The 21,494-nt window shown below is 39.2% G+C and overlaps 1 protein-coding gene across 1 annotated transcript in view; it reads left to right on the top strand.

The window, feature by feature from the left end:
* The window catches only part of TSPAN7 (tetraspanin 7), a 144,466-nt gene that overhangs the window by 116,941 nt on the left and 6,031 nt on the right, over positions 1-21,494 (top strand). The window contains exons 2-6 of the mRNA XM_077146447.1: positions 1,463-1,651; positions 4,810-4,884; positions 7,355-7,450; positions 8,947-9,102; positions 15,129-15,212. Of these exons, the coding sequence (XP_077002562.1) occupies positions 1,463-1,651; positions 4,810-4,884; positions 7,355-7,450; positions 8,947-9,102; positions 15,129-15,212 (600 nt within the window). The remainder of the gene's footprint in view (positions 1-1,462; positions 1,652-4,809; positions 4,885-7,354; positions 7,451-8,946; positions 9,103-15,128; positions 15,213-21,494) is intronic.

Genomic DNA, 21,494 nt, shown 5'->3' with positions numbered 1-21,494 from the left:
ATCACCTTGTTCCTTAAAACATCGCACAGGGTGTCTTCAAAGCACACTTCATATACACAAGCCACTGAAATGGGTGACTGGAATGCTAACTGGGAATGCACCCAAGTCAGTGTTGTGGTAGCAGTTGAGGAAGGTTTTCAGACTTGTCTGAAGATATACATTTTAAGCAGCTTAAAGAAAAAGACGTTTTTTTGTTGTTGACTTCCAGTTAACACAGTAACTGCATACAGGCTTGTATAAGGGGAAGATCAAGTCATACAAAATCAAAAGTGTTTTTACTCCATGATCATTTTTTTTTCATTTAAGATGTACTTTATTGTAAATATTTATCAAGATACCCAGAAAATATTTCTCATGACCCATTTCTTTTTTTTATTAATTAAAAAAAAATTAACACAACATTTAGAAATCATTCCATTCTACATATGCAATCAGTAATTCTTAATATCATCACATAGATGTATGATCATCATTTCTTAGTACATTTGCATCGATTTAGAAAAAGAAATAGCAAGACAACAGAAAAAGAAATAAAATGATAATATAGAGAAAAAAATAAAAATAAAAAATACAAAAAATATATATAAAAAACAGAACAAACAAACAAAAAAAACTATAGCTCAGATGCAGCTTCATTCAGTGTTTTAACATAATTATATTGCAATTAGGTAGTATTGTGCTGTCCATTTTTGAGTTTTTGTATCTAGTCCTGTTGCACAGTCTGTATCCCTTCAGCTCCAATTACCCATTATCTTACCCTGTTTCTAACTCCTGATGGTCTCTGTTCCCAATGACATATTCCAAGTTTATTCTCTAATGTTGGTTCACATCAGTGGGACCATATAGTATTTGTCCTTTAGTTTTTGGCTAGTCTCACTCAGCATAATGTTCTCTAGGTCCATCCATGTTATTACATGCTTCATAAGTTTATTCTGTCTTAAAGCTGCATAATATTCCATCGTATGTATATACCACAGTTTGTTTAGCCACTCGTCTGTTGATGGACATTTTGGCTGTTTCCATCTCTTTGCAATTGTAAATAATGCTGCTGTAAACATTGGTGTGCAAATGTCCGTCTGTGTCTTTGCCCTTAAGTCCTTTGAGTAGATACCTAGCAATGGTATTGCTGGGTCGTATGGCAATTCTATATTCAGTTTTTTGAGGAACCGCCAAACTGCCTTCCACAGTGGTTGCACCATTTGACATTCCCACCAACAGTGGATAAGTGTGCCTCTTTCTCCGCATCCTCTGCAGCACTTGTCATTTTTTGTTTCCTTGATAATGGCCATTCTGGTGGGTCCGTGATCATTTTGATTAGAGATCTCTGACATATTCCACTCTTCAGGAAATCCTACAGCTAGTGCCGTCTTTCTATGGAAACTTGAGCCTCTAGATTCAGGCCACATTGCTTTGTGTTGATTCTCACTTCTCTTACATTCACACTGCCCTTCTCCCTTTTCAGATCACTGGGGTGATCCTGCTGGCTGTTGGAGTCTGGGGCAAACTCACTCTGGGCACCTATATCTCCCTCATTGCTGAGAACTCCACCAATGCTCCCTATGTGCTCATTGGAACTGGCACCACTATCGTTGTTTTTGGCCTGTTTGGATGCTTTGCTACATGCCGCGGCAGCCCATGGATGCTGAAACTGGTATGTTATAACACCATGCTGCTTTTTCATTCCTTTTTAAAAATATAAATGACAGGAAAGTAAACTAGCTCTTCTTGAGATCACAGGCAAGACCTTAATATTCATTGACTAATTTTAGTCCAGACTCTTACCCAATCCATCCTTTTATCCCCTAGAGGGAAACACAACCCCACAGCCAGCCTGGCACAGTAAATCCAGACCTGGTCCCTCAAGATAGATGATGACATAGCAATGGCCAGTGATTCTGGTAGGCCATTTATATCCTTATGGCAGGATGCCCTGCTCCAGTTTTGAACTCTGTCTTAGAAATCTCCTCAGGCATGTGATGTGCAGCTTTAGTGAACAAGGTAGCATCCTGAACATAAGCAGCTTTTCAGCTCCACGTTCCCATTGGACCGATACTTTCTGCTTCCTTAAGCCTGGCCATGCTCGGATGCATGTGCCTGCTCTTCTCTAAACCTGTACACCCTGATTCAGTGCTATGGGTATCAAGCTAAGCCAGAGCATCCCTGCTCAGAGAGTTGTTGCAGTGCCAAGTATTTTCTACCAGGCCAGTGCTGGGGGCCTTTACTCTCATGGAACAAAGTGTTGACGTTTCCCAAAGAATAAGGACAGTCTTTGTTGAAATGCTGTCACTGGGATTATTAGCCTTTTGATAGACCAGTTGCCTAATTTTCTACTCACAGTCTATGTTCTTCATTGGTGAGAATTAATGTTGAGGAATTTTACAGATAAAAGATTGGCAAAGGCCTCTCCTCAAAAGTAACTTCTATTTAAAAAGATTTATTGTACGGCCAGTGTTGAGAATCTCGTTTAATGGGATGAGTAGCAAGTAGAGAATTAACTTCAGAGGCACAGAAAAGAAAGACTTTAAAAATAATCTGTCCCAAACAAGAAGGGAAGAGATCTGGTCTTAAGACCTAATTCTGACATCAGCTGGCTTGGGTCTTAAGTGGTAAGGGCATAACATCTTTGGGCCTTTGTCCCTAAAGCATAATGTCATATATCCACTAGTATAGTTTCATACAGAAAAGTTTTGCTGCCCTAAAAATGCCCCATGCTCCCACCTGTTCACACCCCCATACCCCCAAACTCCTGGCAACCACTGATCTTTTTAATGTCTCTGTAGTTTTGTGTAGGTCATATTTTCATGTTATGTGATGGAGACTTAGAGATTAAATAACTTGCCCAAGTTCACACAGCTGATGAGTGGAGAAAAGGGACTAAAATCCATATTTGTCTTTTTCCAAAGCCAGGAATATTTGTACTACAGTATTTTCATTTGGGAAAAAACTATAACCCCTGCCACCTGTATGTAGTACAAGCTCTTCTCAATTGACTTTTGGCTAAGTCCTTCTGAAGGTGAAGCACCCACCTTCTAGAACCTCCTGGAGGCAGGGAACTTCCTCGTGTAATCTCATCAATCACAAAACAACAGAAAATAACCATTTCTGTTTCACAGAGGCCCAGAGAGGCTGCCTCTTCCCTAGGAATCAGTTTGTGACAAGGCAAGGACCCAAACTTAGGAGGAATTCTGCCCATTGATTCAAATGTCCTTTCTCCCACCTGCCTCTTGACAGTAACTTTTCAGCACAATTTTCTGGTGAAGTCTAGGCCACACCAGAAGTGTGAGGCACTCTAGAGTAAAGTGTGCTTCTGATTGTATTTTGCATGACACTGAAAGAGAAAAGTAGTGTACATGGGATATTCTACTCATAATTAGGTGCTCGGTATTTTAGAGGGTGTACTTTAGGTGTTCATAGAAATGTTGTTGATATTTAGAACGAAATTAGCATTTTAAGCCAATATTTCCTTCTTTTAGTATATGTGTCACTAGTTGAGAAAAATTATGGTCCTATGCACATATGTATGCTTTACAAGACATATGTGCACATTTTGCAGGTAAGTAATAATGCCATGTACAGTCTATCCAAATTCCATAACGTCATTGAGGGCCATCCTAAACATTCAGAGCCATTGTATTTCATTTTTGAGATAAAAAGAAGCAGATTGTAAGGTATATGCCTTGTCAGTAAGGAATAGATTCTCTTTTCTTTAATCTGCTTTTCAATGTCACAAAAATGGAAACCCTTAATGTCTCATAAGTATCATAGAGCACACATATATGTACAAACTCAACTTGGCAAATGCAGGATGCATGAGGTGAGCAAGAAGCATTAAAGGGTTTTAGGTGCTTTCAAACACTGTTAATCATAGTGTGGCATATTTGCTTTTTTAAAGACTGGAAGCTCCATGCAGTGTCTAGAACAGGAGAGATAAGTAGCCACGTGGATCCTGCTGTGGAGCATTGTATTCAGGAATGACCACTATACTGAAGAGGAGCGTCCTCCAGTGTACCCTTCTGGTCTTTCAGCCAGGGTGGGAGGGATAAAATTCCAAATGAAGGAGTGTTTAAGCCATTTCATATGAGATGTGGTTGAGGAAACTGAAGGGATTTACTTATACAAAGAGAAGCAACAGCATTTCATGACTGTGTTCACCTATATGAAGGGCCATTGTATAGAAGAGGTGATAGGCTGGTTCCTGTCTCCTGAAAGTAGAACCAACACCACAGAGTAAAAGTCTCAAGTAGGAGACTTGTGGCCAAGAGGATGGAAGTCTTTCCAACAATTGGAATAGTCTAGAAACTGAATGGGCTGCAGGGAATTGTGGGGAGGCTGGAAGGGAGGGGCTCACAGTTGCTAAATGAAGGTTGCACACAGATGCTAGATAGATAACCATAGGGAGGAAGGTGGGAAGAGGGATGCCCTGACAGGGTGGAACTGTGTCCTGTCACCTCTAGAATACTTTCTAGCTCAGAGATTGTAATAGTAAAAATAATGGATATCTTAGTTGTTGTAAAAGGCCCTTCCAGATTTCTCTGGGTTGAGCCTAGCTGTCATGTACAGTGCTAGCCTCTTGATGAGCTTTCTTCAGCATGTGCACCCCAAAATGCTTATACCTATTAGACAGACACATTCCTGTATTTAGGCTCATGTGGAAAGATCTAGAGAAAAATATTTTCAAACTTTTTCTAAACTTTCTCTGGAGAATGTGAAGATTTGTCTAATTCCCCCAATAAGGCATACCCTATCCCAAAACAACATTCTCCTTAATCCTGACATTTCTGACTTTGTCCTTGTCTCCTTGATTTTCAGTATGCCATGTTTTTGTCCCTGGTGTTCCTGGCTGAACTCGTAGCTGGGATTTCAGGGTTTGTGTTTCGTCATGAGGTAAGTATAAGTAAAATAAGAGAATGCAGTTAATGGTCTTTGGGAGAAAGATTTTTGGAACCTTTTGAAATGTGTAAAGGGTGCATATAAGTTCTCCAGTGGTACTGCTACTTTCCAAATGTAATGCAATATCAAGTGAAATTCCAATAAAGTTCTAAATGCTGGATTTTCACCAAACTCAAATTTTAGTTGTTGACCAACACTCTATTTCTCTGTATAACTATTGTATAAAAGGATTCTCCACCCTGTTTTAAAGCAGTGACCTTCAATATAGGTTAAATATCCCTTTTAAAATACCTTTCAAAAGGTATAAATGCATATCTATCTAATAGAGATTTCTGAAACTGCAAAACCAAGCCAAACTAATTGTTTGTGGCCTTATAAATCCATTACTGTACTCCCTAAATAGCAGTAAAGCCAAAAGTGGATACATACGTGTTAGAAAGAAGAAATAGCAAAATATAGGTGGAAAACACTGAGGTCAAATGTTACTCTGGCTGGCCCTGGAAAGTCTGGCATCATCTGCTCCTAGGCTGTGCTTTTTTGCTTGGCCAAGTTAAGTTCCCAGTGAGCTTGTCTTAACATGCTTTCTGTTCCTTCCCTATGGCCCTGGTGTTTCCCTTACTGAAGGCAGTATCTCAGGTGCCAAAGCTGACTTCCAGAACCCATTTCATGTGGTGCTTGATTTAGAATGAGATCTTTCCCCCACTCTTCTTATTCTCAAGCGAGATGAAGACTGATGAAGTCTCAGCCTTGACAGCCTTGTGGGTGACCCAGATGCACATGTGAGACTCCAGGAGCTGCCTGGCTCACTATCCCCCGGGCCCTTGCCCACTTTCCTCCCTTGCCCTTGCTGGGACTGGGTTCCATGGACGGGCTTTTCTCTTAATGGTTCCTGTCACCTAGGGTCTAGAAATTCTCATCTACTTAACCTCTTTTCATTTGAAACACTTAGGAGAGAAGTGGGTAGAGGTTGTAATGCCACTATTTGGCCACTAGTACTGGTGTTAAGTTTGGCTAAACAGTCAAATTCACATATTGATAATAGCATACACATAGCATGGATTTACTCAGATGTAGCAAAGGAAACACAGCTCACCTGCAGGGCAGCAGCAGTCTTGTGTCTGCATTGGGAGTCTTCACAGTGGTCCAGAGCCTATTCTTTGTATACCTCCCTGCTCCAAGAGACAACTCAGGTGCAAGGAAATGGGATGATACAGGTAGTCACGGTAGTCAACATGACTTAGAAACTCCAAGTAATTAGTATCTTTTTTAACTGTCCCATGGGCATAGCTTCCAGTATCCCAGGAAGAAACATGCATAGTTATGAGAGTCACTATCTTAGTTTCTCAGCTACCAAGACAAATGCCATACCATGGGTTGGCTTAGCAACAGGAATTTATTCATTCACTGTTTCAGAGGCTAGAAGGCTTGCTTCCTCCCAGAGTCGATATTTTCTGGCTGGCTGGCCGGCCATCCTTGGGGTTAACTCGGCTTTTCTGGGTTCCTTTGTCTTCTACTCCACCAGGTTTTCTCTTCATAAAACCTCCAGTGAAAGGATTAAGACTCACCTTCATTCAGTTGGGTCATACCTTAGCTAAAAATAACATCTTCCAAAGGTCCTACTTACAGTGAGTTCACTCCCACAGGAATGGGTTAAGATTAAGAATGTGTTTTCTTCTAGGATACATAATTCAATTTAGCACAGTCACCATACTTACCCGTAAGCTTTCTACCAGGTAATTATTGTCATTTGCAGTCTTCCCCATCCAGATGCATTTGACCAATCAGGAGTCAGTTTTACCATAAATTTTGATGCCTGGCAACATACCCAAATCTCCGTCTTTATAAGGCTTCAAGGGGAACAGAACTTGCAAGTTAACCCAAGATGAAATATGTTCATAGAGAGGAACAAAGGGTTTTGTCAACATTTTATTAACAGGAAAATTTATTGTCCTTTAACCTCTTTTTTGTGGGGTCCTCAATAAAGACAGGTAAGTGAAAATCGATTTTGCCCTACCCCTGAATGGTAGAGCAGGGCTCAGTTTCTGGTTAAAACATCAGCTCTTCCCCCTGCACCCCACCCCATAATGGCTTGCCCTTTATTATTATTCTAAATAAGGGCAGAGAATGTTATAAAAAGAAAGATGGGTATTAATCAATTAAAAAAATTACTAGAAGACTTAGGCTTGAGCCATTTCAGAAGCCAACTAGCTGCTTCAACAGGTCATTTAACAAGCTAGGCTTCTCCTAGTATGGGAGCAAGGGGGAATTTTTTTTAATTCCTGAGCTATTAATCCTTCAGAAATTTTCTGAGCTCTTTTGTCTCAGAAAACAGGGCATTCCCTTCCTGACCCACAGTTTATTCACAGACTTTCAGAGGAGGCTATTTGGGAGTAGACGTTGATATGAATCTGAGTCAGCGTGGGCTTCCGTGGACTGGAACCACATTCCTCCTTGTCTTCCGTAGATCAAGGACACCTTCCTGAGGACTTACACGGATGCCATGCAGAATTACAATGGGAATGATGAGAGGAGCCGGGCAGTGGATCATGTGCAGCGCAGCGTAAGTTCCGAGGAAGAAGGTTGGTGGGAACAACCTGACAGGTCTGGATTTGGACTAGTGGTCTGCTGGTCATGTTGGGCTAGAGTCAGTCTGCTGTTGACTTCTGTTCTTCAACTCTTCATCCAGTTCCATTTCCAAGGGTTGACATCCAATATTTGTCCAGGCTCCAGGTGTCCAGGTAATTAGTGTCAAGAAGGACAGCTCCCTCTCCTGTGCTTTACATCAGTAAAGACTGTGCACATCCTAAGGAAAGCTAGTTGGCCTTTAACATCTGAACTCTGGGAAAGGAGTTAGGCAGTGAGTATTATGACAGCCTTGCTTAGAGCTACCTCCCAAAAGGTGGCTTTCTGGAAGGTGGTATCTTTGGGCTGGATGGAGAGCTCTGGTGACCTGTGTTCACTAACTTGAGCAGTATCGTGGTAGGGTAGAGAGTGGACCTAGCAGAAACTGAGAATCTATCAGAAATATATAAGTGGCCTAAGCTGTCTAGTGCTTGCAGAGGATGTGAAGGAAACAGAAGAGAAGTTTCCTGTCTGGAGGAGTTCATGGTGAAAGGTGCTGGTGCCCAAGCCTCACCAGCACCTGTCCATCAGGATCACCTGGTCAGAAGTAGTACTTTTATTTATTTGTTGGTAATTAATTTTGATACAATTTCAAAGTTATGCAGAAAAGTTGCAAGTATATTATAAGGAACTCCTGTGTACCCTTTACCCAGAGTCACCAATTAATTATATTTTTTCCCTGTTTATTTTTAACGTTCTCCATATCAAGGGTCAGCAGACCTTTTTCTGTAAAGGCCCAAATAGTAAATATCTTAAGCTTTGAGGGCCACTCAGGCCCAGTTACAACTACTCAGCTTTACCTTTGTAGCACAAAAATAGCCGTAGGCTATACATAAATGAATGGGTATGCCTGTATCCTAATAAAAATTTATTTACAGAAACGGGATGGAGGTGGGCCACGGTTCGCCAACACCTGATCTCTCTCTCTCTCTCTCTCTCCCTTTGCCTCTCTCTCCTTCTCTCATTATTCCTCTCTCTCCACCCTCTTTCTCCCTCCTTCCCTTTCTCTCTCACCTACCCCCCTCACCCTCTTCCCTCCCTCTGTGCTTCTTTTTTTTTTCTGAAATATTTACTTTTCAGTATAGAACCTGTGGGGAGCTTTTTAAACCACACTTGCCTCAACTCCCCTATCAACCATCCTGATTTAGTTCACGTGTACATCTATATCTTTTAATAGTCCCCACCTCACACAGGTGATTTTGATGCTCAGCCATGACTGAGAATCACGGCTGTGTGGAGGTAGTAAAAAAGCCATCATGATATGTAATCTAGGACTCTCTAACTCAATGGGCTTCTCAGTGAGTGTAATTGTTAGTGGAGCTTCACCAAAGCCATGCATGCTGTGTTTCTCTTTTTAAAGCTGCCAGGGAGCAAGTGAGGAAACCATGTCTTCCATCCACCACACTTTGATCCTTTTTCTTTCCCTCTTAATAGCTGAGCTGCTGTGGTGTGCAGAACTACACCAACTGGAGCACCAGCCCCTACTTCCTGGAGCACGGCATCCCCCCCAGTTGCTGCATGAACGAAACCGATTGTAATCCCCAGGAGCTGCACAACCTGACCGTGGCCGCCACCAAAGTTAACCAGAAGGTACCTCCTTCAGCCAAAACCTGATGACGAGATCAATGGCGAATGTTTGGGGAGAGCTTTTTTGTTTCTGTGAAATTATGACAAGTAGATTAGAAGTGGTAGTATGGGAAGGAGTCAAGAGCCTTCCTCTGTGTTCCTTAATTGCCCAAGAGAGCCACTCGAGGCTGCCCACTTCTGAGGGAGAAACCTGCAACTCAGCTCAGCCCTGCATTCCTCTCCCTCTGCTAGAATCTACTAGGCACAGTTAGAGGTTTAGCAAGTTGTTCTTAACTCTGATGCTATGTCAGACAGGGAAGATTGTCTTTCTTCTTTCTGGGTGTCCTCCTCCTGTTTAATATGCATTCTATACGTGAGATTACTTGCAACCAGGTGCCAGCCTTTAGCAGGAAGAGAGGAATAGAGTTGACAGATGGCATTTGATTCTGCTAAGAGGGTGGCCTTTATTTTAGGGAGTTCATTGCTATAGGAGAAGAAATCAGCAACTCGCTTCAACCGTCAACATCTCGACTCCCCCAAAAATTAGAGAGACGAAAAGAAATTTAGAAGCTATTACACTGATAGAAATGAAATTTCAGTTGTCAGAGAAAAGGAAAATCTATTCTGTATTTCACTTTACAGAGAACGTGATGAAGACATGATAAAACCAAGTGTGGGGCTAACTACATTCTTTAACATTTAGAGAAATGCCATATATAAAATGTGTCTGTAAAAACAAAAGGTGATGAAATACTATAGTTTACCTGTGGTTATGCAGCCATTGGGTAAAGTTTCTTTTCTCACTTAAATAAAATTCTACTGATATTTTCAATATTCTTTATGATCTGGACTAGCTACTGAATGATTCATTGAATATAGTTAGTCTCTCAAGATTAGAATGTTAAGAGATGGCTTCTGTGTTTTACTCATTTAATGTTAGTTTTTGTAGCGTAATTACTGCAAGGCATTGCTACCATTCTGGAAGCTTTTTTTGTCATTCTGAGTTTATTAGTTTGTTATTTGTGTGTTTCAGTAACATGCTCACTGCTGACAGCTTCTTGCCTTAGCTAAGAGAACAGCTGTCCGTACTGGACTTTTCTTATGAACCTGAACTTTGAGGCCTCCTTTGTCCCTCAGTAGTTAATTAGGTGACATCTGGCTTCTTCATGGATAGCCCCATCAAATTGATAGTGATCAAAAGTGGTGGGTTCTCTGTCCCATGTACTTAAATGACCGATTCCTGAGACACCAGGCTCAAAGAGAGAAAGAGTTTATTGCTAGGTGCAAAGCAGGAGATCGGACAGCCTATCAGCCTAAAAATTTGTCTCCCCAAACTGCGATAATTGTGATGGTTTTATAGGATCAAAAGATACGCAGGTTTTGGGATAATGAGGGTAGCGGCTTGAGATGAGGAGGTTAGAGACTGTCTAGTTATTGAGCAGGCACAGATTGATTACATGCTTAGGAATGTTGGAATTGGGGTAGGTTAGTTCTGGGCTGACTCAAGGCTTTTCATTTATAAACATCAGGGGCTGTCTTTAGTGATAATAAGACTCTAAAGTTGAAAAATAGGATAAGGGGTGTATAAGCAAGGGTCAGTCACAGATTTTTTACAATCACACGATAAAGGCTATATAGTTATACAATCAGTATCAAAGATCAAAGCAGCTGGATTACAGTTCAGGAATTTCAGGAATTTCTCTCTGGTTATTCTAATATACTAGAAAATAAAAAGAAATGTCTTTATGATTCAGTAATCTAAATCATTTCTTAAATCCTAACTTCTTGGTTACAATATGAAGTGGAAACAAATGCTCTATGGCTGTGAGATATTTGTCATACCAGAGCCTCCAGAGGTGATACCTAAGGTCAGCAACCATCAGCCTTTGACAAAAGTCTTTTTCTTTTACCCAAACTTCTTCTTTTGCTTAAGTTGTGGATTTAGAAGTCAGGAATACAGGCGCTGGAGTCCAACTCCAGTTTAAATTCTGGTTCAAACACTTCCTGGTTGTGCAATCTTTGTCAAGTTATTTAACCCTTCCCATTCTCACATTTCTCACCTGTGAAATAGGGATAATAATAGTCCCTGCCCCTATGGGCTGATTTGAGGATGAAATGAGATGAAGTATCTAAAGTGCAGTGCCTGTCACAGAGTAAAGAATGATATATGTTAGCTGTTATAATGATGATGATGGTGAAGTTTGTCTTACACCACACTCTTTTGGTTGAAATGATGCAGAAGGCCCTCCGTTGGTTCCTGAAGGCAAGTTTGGAGGCACATCTTATAGTTTAGCTATAATCCTTATGATTATTTCCAGAAAGAAAGATAGGGTGGCATTTTTACCATTGATAACCTACAAACGGACCTCACTCCCTGCCTCCTCCCACCACCCGAAATCCTATTTTACATTTCCCTGGCCACCCCAAATACCCACAAAAAGTGCTTAAAATCTCTCCCACTTCCCTGGTGCTGTCCAGCCTGGCTGCCTCAGAGGAGAGCAAGTGATTGAAAACTTGATAAAACTGACATTTGTCTACTGAGTTTCATAAAACATTCTCATTTCATGCCCACATGAACTTTTGAGATAAGTAACTTCTGTCTGAGTTTCAGACACTTCGTCTATAAAGAGGGGTAGGTGGGGTTGGAGTGGCTGCTCATAAAGGTTAGTCCCCCTACCTATCCACTCCCTCCCTCAGGAGCCTTAATTCCTTTAGAATAAATGGATCATCCCTGTGGATCTTTTGTTGTCTTGAACCCTATACTCTTATAGCACAGGAAGATGGCTCTTACCTGGCAGCCTGAAAAACCTACCTTGGACAAATAACTGGGAGTGAGCAGGAGGAAGGTGGGAACACAAACAAGATATTTACTGTTGTGTTTGGAGGGCATGTTTTCTTTTGGTTTTGCAGGCAGGATGATTAAATGTCTGCAGGTTCAGTTGGCTAATAGTATCAATTGTGCCCCTACTCCTTAGGGATTCCTTGAAATTTTGTAAGAGCACTAGGAAGAGATACAGTTATTGTGGTTGGCAGCTACTGAGATACCTCTTCTCAGAACCTATCTGGGGTTGGCGGTCTACTCTGAGTATTGAGAGTCCACCACTTATTGGCAAAAATGGTCTCTATTGATTTAGACATGTTTAGAGGGAAGTAAATTAACTGTTCTTTTTCCGGACGTTTCCTAGGACACGCAGCAGATCTCCATAAGTTTATCTCACATGGTGCCTGACAGCCAGGCTTTCATTTTAGGAAATTAAAGGAGATGTTGGGGCCAGATAAGATCTAAGTTTAGTGGAGAATTTAAGATGAAATGCAAACAGCCTGTGATTGTAATATCAAAGCAGTTCTTGCAGTCTGCAGATCTACACTAAGACCCAGAAAATGGGCTTTTGTGTCCACATGGTGAATAATACAGAAAAATTGGGAGATGGAAAGCATTTATGTCAACATTGATCTTGTATTACAAGTTTAAACAACAACAGAGCGAAATCGCTTACATCTTCTCATGATAAAGAATCCTGTTATGATATGGTTCATTGATTTGCTCTCTTTGGAGTATAAAAGAATGAAGAAACTTCTCAAACTTTAGTGGGCACGTGAATCATCTGGAGAGCTTGTTAAAATGCAGATTCTGATTCCGTAGGTTTGGGGTTGGGCCTAAGATTCTGTGTCTCCAACAAGCTCCCTGGTGGTCCTGGCTCTTTGCATCCAACAGCCACACTTTGAGACACAGGGTTTAGAGAGAACCATTTTTTTTTTTTTTTTTTTTTTTTGCCAAAAATGTATCAATGCCAGGCAACTACTTCATTTTTCTGGTTGCTCTTCCTGGTTGGAGTGGGCTTATCAAAAATAATGTCACTGACTCTAAAATCGCCTTAAATGGAGTAGAAATCATATTATAGAAAACTATACACAGCAGAAGTGTAGAATTGAAGTTTGTAAAAAAAAAAAAAACTATGCCAAATTATTTTGCAGAGTGAGGAAATGGCCCACCTCACTTCTCTCTGGTTTGTATTATGAGATTTGTGTTTCCATATTTTGAGCTGACCTAATAACTCAGGTGCTGGTCTGAACCTCATTCCTCTGACTTACCAAAGCTACAGGGAGAAGATAGAGTAATGGTAGCCAGCTGGGCAAAGTGCTTTTATAGCTACCACCATTTGGGAGTGTTAGAATATCCACTTCCCTTCCCACTTTGATTTCTTCCTGATCAACCTCCTCTCCCTTCTACTCCGTTTTGTAAAGGTGTGATTCATAGTTTCACTAGTAAAAGTGAAATCAGCAAGCTTCTACTATAAAGCAAGAATCAAATATCAAAACTCCCCCATGAGCTATAATGCATTTCCTTTCCTACCACCCTCCCCCTTAACATTTGCATTAGATAACTAGGGAGTATAGTTTGTCCATTGCATTGAAAACATGCATCAAAGCACTACTGCTAAGCCAATGCATCTTTTTCTTTCCAGACTATAAATGTATAAAATAGCACTCATTAGAAGATGCATATTTGTCAGAATTTTCACAAGCTATGGGAAATGTTAATCTGTTAAATTTTGAATTAAAAAATGGGAAATTTTTTGTTGTTCTCCAGATGTTATTAAAGCTTAGTGTGCTTCTCTTGACAAACAAGAGCTGTTATATATTTAAGCTGAAGATCTGTTTTAAAAATTTTTGAAAAGCCAAGTCTTCCAGGGCCAATAAACTGGTTCATGACTCTAGATTGATTTAGCCTGGTTCCAAATAAATATTAATATAAACACACACACACACACACACAAGATCTTGCTGTTTAAGCTCAATGTCAGGTGTTTAACAGGAGATTCAGCCTTGCATTATGGGCGATGCACAAAATTTGCTGTTTCCTACCAGTACTAGGTTGATGAAATGTAGTCCAGAGTAACAACAACAAAAAAACTTGCTTAGCCACATTGTTGAACTCTAATCAGATCATTCATTTTTTAAACAGTTTTTATTGTGAAATATAACATATATACAAAAAAATAATATATTCCAAAGTATATTTTAACAAGTAGTTAAAGAATAGATTTCAGAGTTTGGTGTGGGTTACAGTTCCACAATTTCAAGTTTTTCCTTCTAGCTGCTCCAAGACACTAGAGACTAAAAAAAGTATCAATATAATGATTCAGTAGTTATACTTGTTTGTTAAATCCAGCTTCTCTGTTGTAACTCCTCTTCCTTTCAGATCATTCCTTTTTAAGAAAGTCAATTAACTTTATTTTCAGTTTTAAATTAACAATGAAATTGGTGATAATTGTTGGTTTTAATAATGACATTTAGAGATTTAATAGTATGTTAAAGGGAAATTCTCCTCATTTCATGAATCAAGTTATTGACATCCAGAAAGGGAAGTGACTTGTCCAAGGTCACGTAACAGGTTTGTGGAAAAGGTGACTTTTTTTAATAGGTTTTCCTTATTATATAAACAATCTTAATTGCCCTCTTAGGAAGAATCCTAAAACTCCATAAAATTGGCAGGTGTTCAAACACCTCCATATAACCAGATGATGTTGCTTTATTTATCCAAGGTTTTCTCATTTGTTGTCAAAACACTATGATGTTTATGATGCTGAGCCTTCCTCTTCAAGGATGTGGAATGGCTTTTCATCTACTCAAGTCTACTTTTGTGTCTCAACAGTGTTTTCTTCATAGATCTTCCAGATTTCTTACTAAATTTAATCCTACTACCGAAACATTCATGGATTGAAATGGTCTGTCTGGGATTTGCTTTAAAATAAAATCCAGCCAATGTACGGGAGTCAGAGGGGTTTGGCTGAGAGACAATTAGCCATATGTTAATTGTGATATTAGGGGAAGAGTCAGGTGCGGGTTCATTGTCTTACTCTCCCTACATTTTTGTATGTTCGAAATTTTTCTTTTTTAAGTTTTCAAAGAATGCCAGTAAGTTCTAGGGTGAGTTGCTATTGTATTTCCTGAATTGAAGTTGCAATATATGTGGAAGATTTACAGGTTAACATAGTCCAGTCTGAATTGGGTAAAACACGTTTCAGAGACTGTGTCTCTCTTTCCAGGGTTGTTATGATCTGGTGACCAGTTTCATGGAGACTAACATGGGAATCATCGCTGGCGTGGCATTTGGAATTGCATTCTCCCAGGTATCCTACCAACTTGCATATAGCCTAGCCTTTCCTTTTCCCTGTCTTCTGCTCCAGTTTCTCTCCTGGTTTTCAGATTCTTGGCCTGCTTCCCTGTGCCTTGGGAAAGGCTGATTGATAGATGGGGTCAGAGCTCCTTGCTCATTAGTCCTCAGGTCATCTGTTTATTGATTTTCCTTTTTTAACTTAAATGAAGTTTTGTCATCAAGGGAATATCGGTTACAGTTCAACTAATGACTAGCTCCAGAAAAACAACTTGCTTCTTCTGTAGGTCAGCTGGAGGTTAACTGAACAAAGTGCTGGCCTAATTGGAGCATAAACAACTCAAAACATAAAATGGCTGAACGGGATTTGGGGAGAGGTTTTTTCCTCACTACCTAACTCTTTTTTGTTCTCATTTCATTTCTGTGGGTTTTGCATGAGATCTCTTCCTTTAAAGAAAGCCTAAATTTAGTGGACTTAATTTTGTGGTCATTATTTTTTTTATTATTAGAGAAGTTTTGGTTTTACAGAAAAATCATGCATAAAATATGTCCTACATACCACCCTATTATTAACACCTTACATTAGTGTCGTATGTTTGTTACAATTCATGAAAGCACATTTTTATAATTATACCATTAACTGTAGTCCATTGTTTACATTAGGGGTCACTGTGTTGTACAGTCCTGTTTTGTTGTTGTTTAATTTTTATTCTAATAACATATACAACTTAATATTTCACCTTTTAGTCACATTCACAGAAGTAGTTCACTGTTATTAATTACTTTCACAATGTCTTGCCAACATCTATTACCACAACTTTATCATTGACTCAAATAGAAACTCTGTACTATTTAAGCATTACCTTGCCATTCCCTACCCAGACCCTGACCCCTAGTAACCTATATTCTAGGTTCTGACTCTATGAGTTTGCTAAATCTCATTATTTCATATCAGTGAGGTCATATAGTATTTGTTCTTTTCTCTCTAGCTTATTTCACTCAACATATTGCCTTCAAGGTTCATCCTTGTTGCCATATGTATCAGAAGGTCATTCCTTTCTATGGTTGAATAATATTCCATTATACATATATACCACATTTCATTTATCCATTCATTGATCGATGGACACTTGGGTGCTTCCACCTTTGGCAATTGTGAATAATGCCACCATGAATATTGGTGTGCAAATATCTGTTTGAGTCCATGCTTTCAAATCTTTTGTATACATATCTAGTAGTGGGATTGCTGGGTTTGTGGGAATTTGTTACCTAACTTTCTAAGGAACTGCCAAACTGTTTTTCATAGCAGCTGCATCATTTTATATTTCCACCAACGAGTAAGTGTTCCATTTCTCCATATCTTCTCCAACACTTATTATTTTCTGTTTTTTTTTTTAAGTAGCCACTCTAGTGGGTGTGAAATGGTAGCTCATTGTACTTTTGATTTGCATTTCCCTAATAGCTAGTGATACTGAGCATTTTTTAATGCACTTTTTGGGCATTTATATATTCTCTTTGGAGATATGTCTATTCAAGTATTTTACTCATTTAAAAAATTTTTTTTAACTTTTTGCTGTTGAGTTGTAGGATTTCTTTATATATTCTGCATATTACACTCTTATCGGATATGTGGTATCCAATTATTTTCTCTTATTGAGTAAGTTGTCTTCTACTTTTAAAATAAAATTCTTTGCACAGAAATTTTTAATTTTGATGAGGTCCCATTTATCTCTTTTCTTTTGTTGCTTGTGCTTTGGGTGTAAAGTCTAAGAATCCATTGCCTAATACAAGATCCTGGAGATAGTTCCCTCATTTTTTCATCTCATTGAGTGTTATAGTCCTTGTTCTTATACTTAGGTCTTTGATACATCTTGAGTTAACTTTGTGTAAGGATATCTAAATTCTCCCAGAACTATTTGTTGAAGAGTTTATTCTTTCGCAATTGATTGGACTTGGCAGTCTTGTCAAAAATCAATTGGTCATAGTCATGAGGGTCTATTTCTGAACACTCAGTTCAGTTCTGTTGGTCTGTATATCTTTCTTTGTGCCAGTACCATGCTGTTTTGACTACTGTAGTAAGTTTCAAAGTCAGGAAGTGTGACTACACCAACTATGTTCTTCTTTTTCAAGAAGGTTTTGGCTATTCAGCGCCCCTCACCCTGCAAATAAATTTTCTAATTGGATTTTCCATTTCTGCAGTGAAAGCTGTTGAATTTTGCTTGGAGTTGCTTTGAACTGTAAATCAATTTAGGTAGAATTGACATCTTAAAGAGTATTTAGTCTTCTAATCCATAAGTGTAGAATGTTCTACCATTTATTTAGGGCTTCGTTGATTTCTTTTTGCAAAATTTTGTAGTTTTCTGTATACAAGTCCTTTACATTCCTTCATTCCTTTAGTTGCTATTATAAATAGAATTTTTCTTGATTTTCTCCTCAGATTGCTCATTACTAGCATATAGAACACTACTGATTTTTGTGTGTTGATCTTGTACCCTACCACTTTGCTGAATTCATTTATTAGCTCTAGTATCTTTTTTGTGGGTTTTTTGGAATTTTCTATATAGGGGATCATGTGGCCAGCAAATAGTAAACATTTTACTTGTTCCTTTCCAATTTGGGCGCCTTTTTTTTAATTTAACTTTTTTTATTGTATAATATAACATGTATACAAAACAAAGAAAGAAAAAAGCAATAGTTTTCAAAGCACACTTCAACAAATAGTTACAGGACAGATCCCAGAGTTTGTCATGAGCTACCAAATCATCATCTCAGATTTTCTTTCTAGCTGCTTCAGAACATTGGAGGCTAGAAGAAATAAATATTTTTTTATCATAATTGACTTTTTTTTCCTTTTTGTGAAAAGATATATACGATAAAAGCTATAAATTTCAAAGCACAGCAAAACAATTACTTGTTGAACAGATTTCAGAGTTTTGTATGGGCTACCATTCCACAATTTTAGGTTTTTACTTCTAGCTGCTCTAATATATTGTAGACTAAAAGAAATATCAATAATCAATAAAATGATTCAACAATCATACTCGTTTGTTAAACCCTACTTTCTCTATATAATTCTACCGTCACCTTTGATCTTTTTCCCAGTCTTTAGGGGTGTTTGGGTGATGCCCATTCTGACTTTTCAATGTTGGAAGTGGCTGCCAATAATAAGGAGTAGGGAGATGGAACTAACTGATGTTCTGGAGAGGTCGGGCCCTATAGGTTTCAGGACTTATCTGGTCCAATGACCCATCTGGAGGTTGTGGGTTTCTGGAAAGTTACCCTAGTGCATGGAACCTTTGTAGAATCTTATATGATGCCCTAGGCATTCTTTAGGATTGACAGGAATAGTTTTGGTTGGGGTTCGGCAAGTTATGATAGGTAGCAATGTCTAACTGAAGCTTGTGTAAGAGGGACCTCCAGAGTAGCCTCTCAACTCTATTTGAACTCTGTCAGCTACTGATACCTCTCTTTGTTCAATTTGGATGCCTTTTATTTCTTTGTCTTGCCTGATTGCTTGGTCTAGGACTTCTAGTACAATGTTGAATAACAGTGATGGCAGTGTTCATCCTTGGCTTGTACCACACCTTAGAGAGGGAAAGCTTTCAGTCTTTCACCATTGAGTATGATGCAAGTAGTGGGGTTTTCATATATGGCCTTTATTATGTTGCAGAAGTTTCCTTCTATTCCTATTTTTCTTAGTGTTTTTATCAAGAGAAGATGCTGGATTTTGTCAGATGTCTTTTCTGCATTAATAGACATAAACATGTGTGTCTATTTCCCTTTGTTCTGTTAATGTGTGTTGTAGTCATTATTTTAATCTCAAGATTTGCCTATTCTTTTCCTTAAGAAGAAACAGAATTTTTTTGTATTTAATTGTATCTCCCTTTATCTCTACCAATCCTGTAAACAACAGTGGGAGAGGAAATTATGCAAATTAAGTAAGCCACACATACTCAAGGATGGACATGATTAAGCTAAATCTATAATTTAGCACATCTCTATCCACAGTATACTGTCCCACAGGCCTCTGATCTCCCATCCAAGTGATGCCTCCTTGCTATAATATTGCTATGGGTGGAAGGACCAAGTACATGTATTTAGCAACCAAATAAAAATTTTATGTTTAACTCACCTTTTTTAGGCTCACAGATTGTTTTTCAAACAAAGTCCTATTCATGTTATCTCAAATGTCTCCACAGCTGTAATTTCACCTGCCTGAAATCTACATTGGCTATCTCAGATTATAATTATTTTTGTCCACTTCTCTGTTGCTCTGTTCCTCCTGCCTAGCAATACCAATGCACTTTCGTTTTACTCAAGTTTGGTTTTTAAACATTTTTATTGAAATACGACATATGCAAAAAATTGCATAAATTCTAAGTTTACAGTTTAATGAGCTGTCACAAAATTTTCATAACTATGTAACCCTCACTTAGATCAAGGAATAGAACACTAACCTGGTAGTTTGTTTTGGCAGGCATACGGTTTAGCCTTAGATAAAGTAGAAAATCTTTTCTTTCCAAGGAGTTACAAAAACCCGTATGACATTTCATCACAAGAGCATGTGAACTCAGCCAACATGAGTATGTACTTCTTATTGCAGTTTCAAAATTCTCTTTTACCACGCTTCGTTTTTAGCAGCTCATGAAAAGTGAATTAAACCCTTACCATGACAATAGACAGTCAAGGCAGAGTGGTGTCACAAACAATGCCAATTAATTAAGTCTTCAGAGACATCTCAAAAGCAGTTGTGGCCATCTACTACTTTCTTCTAGTTGCTATAATATTTCAGTAATAACACTTCGGTAACATCTCTGTAATGGTCAGGGGACATTTTAGAGGATTGGAAACCTTATGCCTGATGCAAATGTGCAGGATACACTTGATAGCCTTGAAAATACAGTTTGCTGAATACGTGTGTATATAGCATCATGTTTTCAACCTCAAAAGGGCAGATTTGTATTTGGCATTTAAGGACAACTACTCCCTTGGGGGAAGGAATATCACTGAAGTCTACCCTAATAGCTGCTCTAGAAATATAAGGTGACATGATCTACTGTACTGTACATGGGGAGAAGAGAGCCTCAAAGAGCCTGGAATCCCATGAGTGAAAAATCTTATCCAGGAATATTCCCATATGGCCATTAGTTAGTTTGTCTGTATGTTGTGGGGGCAGGGCAGGGTTCATTGTGGATTTTGGGGAGAAGATCCTGTTTTCACTGGTGAGATGAACCAAGTCAAATGGCCCATTCTCCAGGTTATAAAGAAACTGATTGATACCTTTCCTTCACTTTTCTCTCCCACATCCCTGTGAAGTAGTTTATATTCAGGGTAGTTTGTTCCCCAAATTATTATCTGGCCTGATAAGCATTAATCTCTGTGTGCTACCTTGAAGAAATCCCTGACTTGGGAATTGTTGAGTTTGGTATGTGACCCTCTGGGGCAGTGAGAGAGGGGTTCTGGGAAACCCCCAAAACAGAAACTCTGCAGCAAATTTAGCTCTCATCAAGGTGGCACATAGATGTTAAGGTAAGGAAACAACACAGAGCCCAGAAGCATCACAGAGCCAGTACCTTTCATCCACATGGCTACTCTTGTCAGCTTGGGGCGGGAAGTGGAAGAGCCATGACTGACTTTTACCAGCCATTTGCTGGGAACTGCTGCTGTTTACCATGCTAGCCACCTCACGCTTCTGGAAGCTGAAGTTGGTTTCCAGATGCAGATAAATCCAGGGCCTCCCTGGGTCAGTGGGAGCCACTTACCAGATACCTTTTCAGAAAGAACCAGCCTTACTGACCCTGGTCGGTGACCAGGAACCAAAGCTTTATCTAAGAGCATTAGCCACATGTGTTCAAATATGTGAGCTCCAGTTTCGCAATAGAACTTGGCAAAGTTTAGGTGATAATGATGAATCAAGCATGTTGGCTATGTGGAGGAAAAGCCTGGGCCTTCAAATAATCAACCAGGCCCTTCTGAGTGGAAGCCACAGAGAGGCCAAAGTGATTAGAAGGAGAGAAGAGAGCCCTCTTTCTCCCTTCCCTTTTCCCTTGCCTTCTCTTCACCTTCACCTTCTCCTTACCCTTTTCCTTACCTGCTCATGCGTCATCCATACTATAATTTTTTTTGGAAGAAACTGGCCATGCACGCTTACTGTATCAGAGGTTAAAAGTGATATAAAGTACAAGGAAAGCAGATCTGAGTCTAGCCTTTTAATAGACTGTGCAAGAACTCTGTCCCCTATTAGCTAACTTGAGTTCTGCTTTGGGTCAGCAAGGCTTTGCCAAGAATTTACTACTTC

The sequence above is a fragment of the Tamandua tetradactyla genome, chromosome X (genome assembly GCF_023851605.1).
Source record: "Tamandua tetradactyla isolate mTamTet1 chromosome X, mTamTet1.pri, whole genome shotgun sequence".
Taxonomy (NCBI): Eukaryota; Metazoa; Chordata; class Mammalia; order Pilosa; family Myrmecophagidae; genus Tamandua; species Tamandua tetradactyla.
Note: the sequence above shows the minus strand (reverse complement) of the source record. Positions and strands in the feature narration are given on the sequence as shown.